Source organism: Amborella trichopoda, chromosome 3 (assembly GCF_054954075.1).
Source record: "Amborella trichopoda isolate Santa Cruz 75 chromosome 3, AtrichopodaSantaCruz75HAP2 v2.0, whole genome shotgun sequence".
In the NCBI taxonomy this organism is placed as follows: domain Eukaryota; kingdom Viridiplantae; phylum Streptophyta; class Magnoliopsida; order Amborellales; family Amborellaceae; genus Amborella; species Amborella trichopoda.
The window spans coordinates 39,317,421-39,332,812 of record NC_142338.1 but is presented as its reverse complement, the minus strand read 5'-3'; the positions used below and the strand labels follow the sequence as shown (position 1 = coordinate 39,332,812).

Here is a 15,392-nt window from a genome sequence, read left to right as displayed (position 1 = left end):
TTGCTGAGGGAACATTAATAGCATTATAAATGAAATAAAAGAATTTTAGTTGTACATTATAATTTATTGAAACAATGACAATTAGTGAAAGTTCTTATGATATTATTCAAACTTTTTATATTTTGAAATATTTATTTCTAAAAGATTAAAGATCCCAGCTCCAATTTAATTGCGAAACATGGATGGTCCCACATTTCTTGCTTGAAAGACCAGTATTGGGTACCTCTAATAATGGAAGGCTGTCTACAAGATATTTTCTTTTCAGATTTATGTAAGAATAATAGAATAATACAGTGTCATTATAACATGGTATTGTACATTATGAGGTCATTTACCGTGGGTAGAAGGAGGTCACATTTATCTATAACCATCCAATGTAAAATTTGAAAGCTTGGGTTAGTCACAAAGTTCAAAAAATCTTTATTTAAACTTTGTGCCTCGTCAATGGAATAAATGTAGGCACTCAATTTCACATCCAAAGGCTAATATTATTTGTTCCACTATAGCATATATAAATAATCTTAGGGCATGTCTGGTACGCCTAGAAAAAACATTTGTAAAAGTATTTTATGTCAAAAAAAACTATCTTGTGAATTGGTGTGGGACTTTTTCCACATCAAATAGTTGCCAGTTGCTGTGAAAAATGTGTTGGGGCAAATTGGTCTAAAAGAACTACCATACCGAGTCACATGAAGGAATTTCTCGTGTGAAAATACTTTGACTCATACCAAATGTGCCCTTATTGTATACTTTCTTTTATAATATTTTATTTCCTTACAGTTAAGTATGGTTCTGCCAACAAAAGAAGCAAAAATTATTGTCTACAATACTATCAATAAAAAAAATTATTATCTATAACTTTGATAAAGATAAGGCTGTTTAATCAAAAAACCTCCCAAAACAAATTTGCCATTGAAACCCATTTATCAAAATTAGAGAAATTCATAATTACAGTTAAAGAGAAAAAACGTGTAAGGCACTTTTCTCATTTCAATCCTGCAAGAGTAATTTATATAGAGTGTATATAATGTCAATAGTTTGTCTTGAATCCCTATTTTTAAGGGATTGTTTTATTTATTTTTGGGTTACCGTTAACCACCTTTCCTATTATTTAAGTGTTTATTTTGGGAAGTCATATTAAGACATGTGGGTCTATAGTTATAAGGGATAAAATTAGATTCCATAAAGTTCAAAGTATGGGCTGGCTCACGCACTTTCTTTCTGGGTAGAAAGGGACACAAAAAGGAGGGAAACTTTGGCTGTAGAAGGAGAAAATTGTGAGAATGAGAAGCTTTGCGGAGATTTGAGTTTTGTGTCTAGCTCCCAGGGTCTTTTTTCTTTGTAATTTTATTTCATCTAAATAGTGAAAAACCATCGATCCTTTTTGTTTGTGGATGTAGTCACATCTGTGACAAACCACGTAAATCCAGTGTTCTTTTTGTATTATTTGTTTCCTGTTTTATTTTTCTTGATGTGGTTTGCTTGTTATCAGTTCTTGTTTCTTTCGTTCTTTATTTGCCAAAAATCAACCCATCAAGTTTTAGAGCTTCTGCACACAATAAGTGGTATTAGAGCCTGTTTTAGGGTTGTTGATATGGAAATAAAGATTTCAAATGAAAAGTTCTAGGTGAAGAGATTACATGGTAAAAATAAATTTGAAATTTAGCATATCAGTGTTATGTGCCAAAAGGTCTACATAAAACTTTAAAAGAAAAGTCGAAGAAACTGGGATCCATAGTAGATAAAGACTGGGAAAACTTTGATATGAGGGTTATAAGCACTATTTGATTATGCATGTCAAGTGAAGTGCTATTTAATATCGCTAATGAAGACTCGACATCAAGTCTTTGGTCGAAGCTTTGAGAGTTTGTAAGTAACGAAATCCCTTGCAAGTCGATTTTTTTTTTAAGCAATAACCATAGACCATATGGATGAATGAAATAATGGATATCCATGTGCACCTGAATCAATTTAATAAAATTGTTTGTGAATTATTAAGTATTTGTATTAAGATGGATGATGAGGATAAAACTACAATTTTGTTGTTTTCACTCTCTCGTTCGTATGAACATCTTGTCACAACTTTACTCTTTGAGAAAAAAATACCATATAGATGGAATGTGACTTTGACCCTTATCTCTAATGATTTGAGGAAGATACAAGGTAATACTCAGCCACATGCAAAGATGGCTTAGGTTTAGTTGCTAGTGGGAGATTCATTGAGAGGAAATGAAAAAGGATGTGAAGGGTTGCTAGTGGGAGATTCATTGAGAGGAAATGAAAAAGGATGTGAAGGCTGGGGCAGGTCCAAATCCAGATTAGGAACATGCAATAGTCATTGCTATTATTGCAAAAAGAACAGCATATTAAGAAAGATTGCCAGAAAATCAAATAGAATGAAAAAGAACCTCTAATGCGGCCGATATGAATGATGGAAACTCGATAAATGGTATTAATATATTGTCAGTCTCAACAAATTATGATTGCTCTAAAGAGTCGTGGTTTCTTTATACGATATGTTCCTATCATGTGTGCTTTCATCACGATACGTTCACCACATACAGAAGCCTTAATGGTGGATCAATTTTGATGGGAAATAATGTGACTTGTAAGACTATTGTTGTTGGGACAACTACTATCAAGATGTACGTTGGAGTCGTGAAAACCTTAACTAATGTAAGACATGTTCCAAATCTGAATAAAAATGTTCCCTTTGGGTGCCTTAGACTCCAATGGCTCCAAATATGATGGAGAAAGTGGAGTTTGAAAATTCTAAAGGATGCCCTAGCTCAGATGAAATGTAAAAAGACTGAACTGAATTTATATGTGTTGCTAGAAAATATTGTTACATATAGATCTGGAGTTTTCATATCTAATGGTAGCAATTCCGACTTGACTCAATTATGACATATGCGGCTAGGTCATATGGGCGAGAGAACCTTAGTGAAACTTAACAAACGTCAATTGATCAGTGGCGTGAAAAAATACAAGTTGAACTTCGTTAAGCATTGTCTATGGCAAACAGTGTAGGGTGGGTGCAATTCTGTGCATTGGAGCAGTGCGTTGGAGCATACCTCACAAGGCAATCTTGACTAAATTCATTCAGATGTTTGGGGCCCTGTGTTATTTGTCTCAAAAGCTGGATCTCTATACTTTGTTTTCTTCATAGATGATTTCTCAAAGATGTCGGTTAATATTAACGACGGTATTTTAACACATTCAAGCATTGAAAAACTAAGGTTGAAAGAGAGATTGGGAAGAAGGTCAAGTGCTTGAGAACTAATTATTGTTAATTTTTGTAAGAGCAAAACAATTATTCACCACTTAACTCATCTGAAGTCGCTGATAGAGAATAGAGTTGTTGAGCGTATGAATATGACACTTCTAGAGAAAGCCCATATTATGATGAGTAACGTTGATTTGTCAAAGCACTTCTAGGCAGAAGTAGCAAATATAGCATGTTACCTCATCTATAAGTTACCATCTATGGCAATAGATTCCAAAACATAACAAGAGATACGGTTCGGTAAACCTACGAACGATTCCCATATAAAAAATTTAGGTTGTTTTGCTTATGTTAGTATGAAGGATGTTGAGTCCAAGCTTAATAGTTAAAAAACAAAAAAAAAACAAAAAAAAAAAAAAAGACAGATGTTCAATTCAATATCAAAGAAATGTATTTTCCTTAGTTATGCAAATGGAGTTAAAGGATATATGGTTCCCAGATCCTGAGTAGCTTAAGTTTGTTATCAGTTGTGATGTTAAGTTTAATGAGTCTGTGATGTTGAATTACATTCGAAAGGGTGTGTAAAAATTGGAAAGTGGTAATGTATATGAGATGGAGTTGACAACTCCAAAAAATACTTCAATAGAAGTGCCAAAAATCCTCATGAAAGAGTCGAGGAGAATTTTGACCATAAGGAGCATGTTGAGCCCACTCCGCATGAGGAAGTGCCTCAACTTGGAAGGGGAAAGAAAACAAAAAAACCAATGGTGTGGAGAAATTGAAAATGCAAAAAAGAAAAACATAGAAGGAATTATCTTTATATTTATTTTATATTTCTGATTAATTACTTGTGTTATATCTTTTTTTTTCTTATTTTCAATTATACTATTTTCTAAAATAATTAAAAATAATATTAGCAAAATTATGTACTTATAAATATTATTCTAAAAAATTAGAAAAATAAAAATACAAAAATATATCACATGATAAGTGTTATAAATAACCATCATGATTAGATATCCACTGCAATTAAAACTAATTAGTATAAATGCCAAAAAATAAAAATGAAAAGAATATATATGCCTTTCTTTTATATTATGTTACTGGATATCAAACAATATCTAAAAATTGACATTTTAGTAACTTAGAGGATAATATTATGACTATAAATCAATTACAAATAAATTTATTGATTGTAAACTAAAATAATTAACATAAAATAATAAATTCTATAGATAGTATTATAATTTGTTTACCATTAATAACTAAATACAAAATTATACCTATATGATTATGAGATATTCACAATATTTAATTAGGATTCTAAATACTTTTGTAATTTCTTCTAATTATATTTTTGGTATAGTTAATGGGCAAGCTTTCTATACTTCTCGTACAGCATAAAACTTATAGACTTCCCATTATCCAATCGTCCACTCTGAATGGAGGGCTAAGATTGCCCCGATCACAATGTCATGTCTCTACATTATTTTATTTTTAATTTTTTTCTATAAACTATTTTGACAGCAAATTTTGTACATCCAATCCTCTATTAAACTCGCACAAGCGAAAAATAAAAAAACAATATTTTCAATAAAATAAAATGACCAAAATGCCATTCAAATTTTCACGGGCTATTTTGGTCATTATATTTTATCGAAAAATTATTTTTACTATCTTTTTTAGGTTTGCTCCAATGAAAAGATGGCACATACCAAATTTCATATTCATACAATTTGTATAAAAAAAGCTAAAACTAAAATACTTTGAGACGTCGGATCTAAGATCAAGCGGTGAATGGCTCTTAATCAAAATTGAACGGCTGGATAGTAGGGGAAGCATAGATCTTCTATGTTGTAGGGAAAGTATAGAAACCTTTCCTTTAATTAAGGGCAAATTGCATATATATCTATCACTGGAACATTATAACTATTACTATTAATTATTGTAACAAAGTAACTAGTGATAAGAATTTAAACAATTATTGATAAAGTACATTATAAAAAAGGTAAAATATCTCCAAATCCCCTATTTTAGATGTTCTTTCTTAATAAACCCAAGGTTTCAAAAAATATCTTTCAACCCCCTCCTGACCACTTTAAGCCTATTTTTTAAACTAAACAAATGTGAGAAAGACATGCTCTTTCTAAACCTAATCATTTCTCTCTCTTCATTTATATACTCCAAACTTCTCTATTTCTCTCTCTTGCTGCGTGTTTTACTCTCTCTCTCCTCCAGTGTTTATCTAAATACCTCTCTCTCTTCTCGTATTTGTCCAAACACATCTCTCTCTCCTTCCGATAACCTCTCACTAGCAAGCATCTCTCTCCTCCCGTATTTATCCAAACACCTCTCTCTCTCCTCCCGGTAACCTCTCACCACCAAACGCCTCTTTCTCTCCTCCCGGTAACCTCTCACCATCAAACACCTATCTGTCTTCATGTGTTTATCTAAACACCTCTCTTTCTCTTCGTCTACTTACTATGTATTTAAGAAGAGAAAGAGTGAGGGAAGAGAGATGGGAAACGTGAGGAGTGAGCGGGAGGAGAAAGAGTGAAGAGTTAGAGATGGGAAAGATGGAAAAAGTGAAAGGATGCAAGGAGAGAAAAAGACAGATAACTTTAGAAAGATGACTTTTAGAAAATGAATGTTTTTTTAGATTTGTTTGGCATAAAAAACAGCAGGTTTAAAGTAGCTCAGGGGGTTAGAAGAAATAAAATCTACAATTTTTATGTCCCAATATATCTTTTAAAACCTTAGGTCTATTGTGAAATGAAACCAAAAAATAAAGGGTATCCACATATTTTCCCTATAAAAAATAAAATACTTGTATACTTATAGTTGTATACTTATAGTATTATAATATATTAATAATATCAAGTTAAATTTGATTAGTGCTTCACAATGATTATTTTTATTATGAATAAAACTATAAATAACATCATGAATGATTACAATTATTTTACTTATGATGAAAAAGAGTGTTAAGGGGAAGGAGAGAGAGCACAAATGTTTATTGAATATAGGAGAGATAAAGATGAGATAATTAATAGATGTGTTATCAAATTTAAGAGATAGTGGATAAATAATGTAAACATAATATCAAAATAATTAATGTGGGAGAGATGAAGTGAAGGGTGAGAGAGTGTTCGGTGGAGAGAGAGAACGGTGGAGAGAGAGAATGTGAGAGAGAGTCCACATACAAAGGTAGAGAGAAATAAAGAGCTCCAAAGTAAAAAATAATTATGGGAGTTTCAAATTTGGGGATTATTAAAGATGTGAGTAATTACATAGATGTGAGTAATTACATAGGGAGATATTAATATATAGTCATTAATATAGAGAGTTGGACAATTCTAAGAAATAAAAAGATAAAATGGGGATGAAACTAAGAATTAGTAGGATGCAACTGGAAAAAAGACAGTACAAGTCAATAAAACAAAAAATAAAAAGAGATCTCATCTCGCTTTATATATAAAATAATAATAGATCGATAGATGTAACCCGATTGTATAATATAATATGACACAATAATATAACACAATACTATTGTGTTACATTATATAATTACAATACTATAATACAATATAATAATAATATAACGTGTTACATGATATAACCCTATAGGGTTATTACAATACTATAATATAATACAATATATAATATATTACAATAATATATACAATAATACTTAAGAGTATGGTAATACATTATTTAAATATATCGTGTAATAACCCTATTGTCAGATTTGTATTTAGGGCAAGCTTTTTATGCTTCCCTGCTGCATAAAACTTATATACTTCCCTTTATCCAACCATCCATTCTGAATGAAAGACTAAGATTGCCTCAATCACAATGTCATGTTTATACATTATTTTATTTTTAATTTATTTTTCTATAAACTATTTTGAGACCAACTTTTGGACGTCCAATCCTCTATTAAACTCGCACTAACGAAACATATAAAAAAAAATATATTTTCAATAAAATAAAATGATCAAAATACATCTGAAAGGGGTATTTTGGTCATTATATTTTATTGAAAAATTATTTTTAATATTTTTAATAGATGTGCCCCAATGAGAAGATGGCACGTACCAAATTTCATATTCATACAATTTATATAAAAAAAACTAAAAATAAAATACTTTGAGACGTCGGATCTAAAATCAAACGGTGAGTAGCTCTCTTTATCAAAATTAGATGGCTGTATGGTAGGGAGAAGATAGTTCTTATCTGTTGTAGGGGAAGTATAGAAAACTTTCCCTTGTATTTAATCCTATTGTATTGTATAGTTAGGGTTGTATTCTAAGTATAATACTTTTTCTATCTATTATTTTTATATATATAAAACGAGAGGAGGTCCCTTTTTATTTTTTTGAAATGTGTCCCTTTATTTCTGTTTGTATCCTACTAACTATTAGTTTATTCCCCAATTTATCCGCTTATCTCTTGAATTGTCCAACTCTCCATATTAATGGCTATATTTTAATATATCACGACATGTGCCCTTTTTTCTAGTTGTGATATGTCTTTTTTTTTTCTAGTTTTATCCTACTAATTCTTAGTTTCTTCCCCATTTTACTCCTTTGTTGCTTGGAATTATCCAGCTCTTCATATTAATAGTTAGATATTAATGTATTTCTCTATAATCAATCACATATTTAATATGCCCCAAATTTGAAAGCCCCAACATTATTTCCTATTTTAAAGCTCTTTATTTCTCTTTTTACCTTTTTTAATGTGGTCTCTCTCCCACATTCTCTCTCTACCCCACATTCTCTCTCACCTTTATTTTCATCTCTCCTATATTAATTCTTTAATATATTTTTTTATATTAATTATCTACTATCTCTTAAATTTGATAACACATTTATTATCACATCTTTATCTCTCCTATATTCAATATCTCACCTATATTCAAGAAACATTTGCTCTCTCTCTCCTCCCCACATGCACGCCCTTCTCTCTCTCCACCGATTCTCTATCTCCTCCCTCTCAACACTCTTTTTTATCCTAATTAAAATAAATGTAGTTATTCAAGATGTTAATTATAGTTTCATTTGTAATAAAAAAGATTATTATGAAGCACTATTAAAATTTGAACTTAATATTATTAATTTATTGTAAAATTATAATTATATAAATTTGCATATAATTATTCTCTTTTTATATTGTAATTTATCAATAATTGTTATAACTAATTACTATGTTAGTATAATTAATAGTAATAGTAATTGTTATAATGTTCACGTGATACATACATATGCAATTAGTTATACCAAAAATATAATTGAAATAAATTACAAAAGTATTTAGAATCCTAATTAAATATTCTGAATATCTTATAATCATATAAGTATAATTTGGTAATTATTTTTTGGAAAAAGTTTATATAAAGATGCTACCTTATAATGTAGAACTACGGATGCCCCTCAAAAATCCATCAGAGTAGGTAGTTTTAAGGTTAAAAAACCCTTTGATTGATCATCTCAACAACGAGATGTATGACTATGAAAAATAAAAAGATTTTAAGTCTCAGAAATAGTGCATTTTACAGCATATTATCTACACCGTCCATTTTCAATATTTCCATATGTTTATAGATCTACTTGATTTTAACCATTTTTTAAATTTAAAATTTTATAATTAGATATAAAAATAGATTTTGAGATGATCCTAAAAGCACTTTACATCAAAATTATATACCATGATAAAATTTGAAGGTGCACCTTACCTCTACACTTACGGATGCATCCGTATGCAAATTGCACCCTTATTTTTTAATAGTAAAAAAATTATAATCTTATCTATAGAATTTATTACTTTATATTAATTAGTTTAGTTTACAATTAATAATTACTTATAATTGAATAATAGTCATAATATTATCATCTCAAAGTTACTAATTGACAATTGTTTGATATCCAGTTACATATTATAAAGAAAATCTCTAAGTTACTAAGACGTCAAGTTTTATCCATTGTTTGATCCAGTTACATAGTATAAAGAAAGAAAAAGGCCTACATATACTTTGGATTTTTTTTTGACATATATACCAACACTATTATTAAATTTAATTGCAAAAGATATCTACTTATCATGGGTTGTTTATTACACATATTAAGTAACATATTTTTGTATTTCCAATTTTTAGAATAATATTTACTAATAAGTAAATAATTTGTTTGCTAATACTATTTTAAAATTAATTTTAATTATTTTAAACATAGCATAAAAGAAAATAAGAAAAAAATGATAAAACAGAAAAGTAATTAATCATATACAAAAAAATAAAATAAAAAGATAATTCATTCTATATTTTTCTTCTATGCATTTTCAGTTTCTCCAATTTTTAAAATAATACATTTACTAACATAAGTAACAACAATTTCATTTATATTAGTGAACGATATAATTGAATATATATATATATATATATAAAGAAAAACAGGAGAGTAATTAGCCGTAAATGCAATTAGAGATGTAAATAATGTAATTGAAATTATTTTCAGAAAAATAATTACCACAAAATGCAAGTCATAAATAGAATTGTAATCAGATTTTAAAATTTATGTGATATGTTTTTGCATTCTTATTTGAATTCTCTAGAATAATATTTAGTAATTTACTAATATAACTAGTGAATGATATAATTGAATATGGATCCAATTTTATAAGTAGGTTACAAACTAATATAATTAAAATATAAAAAATTATTATCTAATAGAAGCTCATATGTAAAGATGGATCCAACAAATTCTCTCTCTTTCTATAACTCTCTATAATCAAATTTTCCAGTTTAAAATTGCAAATTTATTTTAGTAACTAATATTTAATACACGTGTAACACACATGAATATCACTAATCGATGCGTCTTATGAGTTTTTGTTATCTATAATATATTATTAAGCCAGAGTTAAGAGGTGGATACGTATTTTATAGAAGCCGTAGGAGACATTCCTCTCTTTTAAGAGGAGAGACAGATACGGTGAGTAAATCTATGGGTGAATAAATTATTATCATTCAAGGGCTCTAACCTTTGAAAATAGTACGTGCTACTTAGAAGCGTATTGTGTCGTTGAAATAAATAAAAAATGGGTGAGAGAAATATATGAAAACATTCCGAAAATGGGTGCAGAGAGAGATAAGTGCTACTCCTTGGAAACCTATTGTGTCCTTGAAATAAATAAATAAAAAGGGTTTCGAAAGCGATAAATGAAAACATTCCTAAAATGGATGCATAAAGAGAGAAACAAATGAAAACGTTCCTGAAATGGGTGCGTCCGCTTTAATATTTGAAATTAGTGCGTGTTACTTCTTACAAACCTATTATATCCTTGAAATAAATAAAAAACTTTCTAAAATGGGTGCATAGAGCTAGTAATAAATGAAAACATTCCTTAATTGGCATAAAACTTCTATACCTCCCCAATCAAACCGTCCCTTCTAAATGGACGGCTTAGATGGCCCAAATCATAATGTCACCCTTTATATCATTTTACTTTTATTTTTATTTATTTTTTTATACAAAACATTTATTTGAGAGTTCAATCCTCTCTTGAACTTGTACCTATAAAAAATATTAAAAAAATATTCTCAATAAAATAAAATATTCAATACTATTCTCTAATTTAATACATTATCTCATAATATTTGTATCAATTAACATATTAGTAATAAACATTTTGATGAAACCTACGAAGCAGGTGCATCGCACTAGTACAACATAATACAATAAGGCATACTTAGGCTTATAACACAATACTATTAGAATAACCCTGTAATACAAAGGAAAAGTATATATTGAGAACATTTATCTTTATTACAAGGTGGTCACAATTGATCTTGACCATTGGATGTGAAATTGAGTGGCTGCATTTATTTTATTGACGAAACTCAAAGTTCAAAAGAATTTTTCTCGAATTTTATAACACACCTATGCTATCAGATTCACATCAGATAGTTGTAAGCAATTTTGACCTCTCTATACCAATGGTAAATGGTCTCATCGCATAAAATAGGTCTCATTGTATAAAATCCCAATAATACAATGGTAAATGGAACCTGCCAAACTTATACGGAAGCCACATCTATACATATACCAAAGTCGTGCTTTATATTAGAAAGTTAATAACTTGAACTTTGCCAAACTTATAACAGAGCTATTATTGAACCACACGAATGCACTAAGCGAAGTTGTGTTTTGTATAAAGAAGAAACGTCGGTAAGAACTTTACCTTATGTGGGTAATAAATTACCTTTATCTAGGTAATGTTTTACCCCAATGGAATTAAAATTATACTGCCTTTTGCAATCAATTTTCATTTGCAGTGTTTCAAGTATCAATCCGCCAAGAAACCAATTGGGGATCTTGCAAACGGAGGGACCACATTTTTTAAAAAACAAAATATGAATTGAAAAAATAGAATATATTAAAAAAATAAAAAAGAATAATAAAAAACTCAACTTTGTTTACCAATTCGATAGTCAAATTATTTTGTTTGACCGATCAAAACAAGTCAAACATTAGTTTGAATACATCCAACTATCGTTTTGGGTGAAACCAATGATTTATAATTCAGTGGGTGTTTCGAATCAGAATCCATCCCTAACGCCCATGTTCCAGGCCGAAACCAGGTAATGGTCGGACTCAAATGGATTTCCTCGGTTTTGATTAGCAAATAGGGAATTAGGCAATCCGGATCTCCAATTCGGCTGACTTGCCTAGTTCCCAATGATTGTATTTTTAGTATCTTTTTCCTATCTCTCATTCTTTTCAATTTTTTTTTTATGGACCGATTCGCCTACTAGAGAATTGGTCCGATCTATGGATTTGTATGGGAGATCTGCCAATATAGACGGGATTTTTAAAAGGCTAGTTCACCGTACCGGTCTGATTTATGAAACATGGTAAAACCCAGTGACCCTACTGGGCAGACCAGGTAGTCCAGCCAAGTCTTGATAACAACATAAATAATTAATATTAGGGGCCGCTAATCAAAAACCTTTTCATGAAAGTAAGGCACGTGGGGGTTAAATGTCAGAAAAGTAGTGAAACAAATTTCATGGCATAGAAGGAATTTCCAAGGAAGAGAGAGTAGGACCAAAAAAACTGACCTCAGGGTCCCTTGGACTGAAGTCTATGGGGGTGGCAACATGGAAAACGCCATGGCAGCCCTTAACAGCTTCATCAAAGCTTCCCTCCTCACCAAGCTCTGCTTTCCACAGCGTAAGTCTCTCTTTCGCCTCCGGCAAATCAAGAAGCGGCTTTACCTTCTTCATGTTTGCTTATGAAATCATCGTCCCCAATAGAGTCAATATATCATGAATACAAATGGAAGCACAAAGATAATCTCGCATCTGAATGAAACTATTCTAAGCTCCCCTCTCTCTCTCCTTCTCATATAGGGTGGCAATGGACCAAGCTAGATCCAAGACCGAAGAGTATATCCGACCTCAGGATCGGGTATGGGTCCAAATTTTAGACTCGAATACTATTTTTCTCTAGGTCTGGTCTAGCCTGACCCCACCTATACCTGTGGTCATAGGATATATGATGGCAATCATGTACCTTTTAATACACCTTGGGTGTTCATATTGTCATAATATTGCAAAATTTACAATATTATTAGCAAAAAAAAAAAGTTCATAGTTATAAGATATATAATGGTATAAAAGGGCAAACAAAAAAAAAAGACCGATAGTCATAAGGTGGACATGGATCTACCGGACCTAGGACCCGACGCATAGACCCGAGACTTGATAGGTCCGTGTGCGAGTCCAAATTTTGGACCCGGCCACTAGTGCAGCTGAACCCAACTCGTTGCCACCCCTATTCTCAGAGTTCGATTCCAACTATTCTAACCACGTATCTCTCACTCATTTTAGGGAAAGTTTTCCATGTAACCCCACCTATATATATATAGTATATGGTATCTCTAATCTCAACCATCAGATCAGAGTAGATTGATGAGATGGCTTAAGCCACAATATTACAAGCTGGCTCTTAACCGTTAGATCTTGATCTAATATTTTTTATTTTTTTTTATTCTATAAATCATTTTGAAGCAAACTTTAAGGCACACATTGATGCGATAGGGTCGTACATGATAAAAATAATAAAAAAAAAAATTTCAATGATAAAAATTACCATAATATACTTGAAAATTGTACGGACATTACGGCTATTTATTTTTCTGGGAATATTTGTTTCTTATTTTTTTTCAAGCTCGGCCTTATTTTATAATGGGATATCCAAAATTTCATCCAAAAATTTTTTATAGCAAAAACAATTAAAAATAAAAACAGTGTTTGATATTATGGCATGAACAATCAAAGCATTTGATTCAGATTGAATGGCTAAGAAGTGGGGTCCTATATAACTTATACGTTGTTGTGTCTCTTTAGAATAATGGTCAAGGAGACAGTTTCATGTGAAACAGGTCTGAGTCATTGAATAAGCGTTCTTTGTGGGTAGATAGAATGTTTTTATAAACCCAACTTGTGTATGTAAATTTCAATAAAATTAAACATGCCATAGAGCTGCCCTCCTTTGCGAATTGGATTAAACTGAATATTTATGGATCATAATCCAAATGCAAAGGTAGGTTTTGAGGGAGGTTTGGAGGGCCATGAAGGGAAGTTCATGGAAGCTTTAAAATTGTTTTCTGGTTGGAGGTAATACACACAAGGAAAACCATTCTCTAAGGCACAAGTTGATTATGATTTGATTGGCTTCATGTGTGAGTTGCGCGATCATCTGGGTCATAAGTTTAAAAGGACCAATAGTGCAACAGATTCAACCTTTTAGAAAATGAAGGGGCAGAATGGCTGGGTTTACTTTCATTAGGTTAGCTTGAGAGAGAGAGAGAGAGTTGTATTAGGTGAAAGGTAAACCTCTTTTACAAGTTTTTACCCAAGACTTTATGGGTTTTCAGCCTTTATTTCAAATTCCCCTTAAACAGATTGCACTGTTGAAACATGTAATTTAAAAAAAAAAAAACCAAAGAAATGGCAATTAGAAAAGTTTTGGGTGGAAACTCCTCTTATCATCCTCATGTCCTCAACCCTCTCTGCTCTGGATTTCCCTTTTTCATCTTCAAAACCCAGGCCCTTCCAAACCCTCTCTCTCTCTCTCTGTTTCCTTGTACATTAAATTGAAGGAAAATAAACAGAGGAAGGAGGGAGAGTACCAACTGGTACATAAACGAAATGAAATGAAATCAAAAGCTTTACAATAAAGAGATAAGAGAAATGGAATAAAGTATTAAAGCAGAGCTGAATAAGACGCTAAAGATTATTGAGAGAGAGAGAGATTTACTTGGGTCGCGGACGGTGGCCCTGACCGTGTAGCCCTCCTCAAGAAGCCGCTTCACTAGCCATGATCCCAAGAATCCAGCCGCTCCCGTTACACACACCGTGCCTTTCTCCTCCTCAGCCATGTCTCTCTCTCTCCGCTTTCTCTCTCTAAAAACCACCTCCTCCCCCTCTCTCTCTGTAATGGATATGAGATGAGTGTTGAAAACTCTCTTTCTCTCTCCAAAAACGTCCTCTCTCTCTGCCCCTTCCTGTCTCTGTGCAATATATTGTGAGATGAGAGTTGGAAGCAGGAATTTGATGGATTTTCCCGGGTTTCGAGTTTAGTCGGTGGGTTTGGGTCAAAATGATGGAGCTTTTGAGGAGAGGAGATTGGTAACAGTGCCCTTCCTTTTTACAGAAGGGTGTGGTTTGTATAGAGCCTAAAACAATCCAATTAGAGCCTACCTTTAGATAGTGTCCTTTAGATAGTGTGAGAGATGTGGTTTAAACACTGGAAATCTCTGCGATAGCTTTAAGATAAATTTTTATCTTTATTTATAAATTTAAAGTTTAAAAAATGGTGTAGATAGGCATATCTATGAAAACTTGTAAATATTGAAAATTGATGTTCAAAAAATGTATTACAAAATACATTATTTTTAAAATTTGAAATCAATTTTTTTTCTTAAGTCCATACATCTTGATGTCAAGATAATCAATTTAAGATTTTTTAGATATCAAAATAATCTCGTTTAATTAAAATTTTGAGGTAGGCTCGAATGTGATTGTTTAAAACCTCGGCTCTACGTAAACCTTGCCCTTTACTGGAATCCGCCTAAACCTCCTTACTTTTCGGTTTTTTTT

The 15,392-nt window shown here is 31.3% G+C and overlaps 1 protein-coding gene across 2 annotated transcripts in view; it reads right to left on the bottom strand.

Moving 5' to 3' along the window:
• LOC18422618 (bifunctional dihydroflavonol 4-reductase/flavanone 4-reductase) overlaps positions 1-14,934 on the bottom strand; it is a 29,852-nt gene extending 14,918 nt beyond the window's left edge. For both annotated transcript variants that reach the window (XM_006878458.4, XM_088860534.1), the window contains exons 1-2: positions 14,551-14,934; positions 12,348-12,517 (exon numbers count right to left, since the gene is read on the bottom strand). In XM_006878458.4, the coding sequence (XP_006878520.2) occupies positions 12,348-12,517; positions 14,551-14,671 (291 nt within the window). In that variant the 5' untranslated portion in view covers positions 14,672-14,934. The remainder of the gene's footprint in view (positions 1-12,347; positions 12,518-14,550) is intronic.
• Positions 14,935-15,392: the final 458 nt, after the last annotated feature.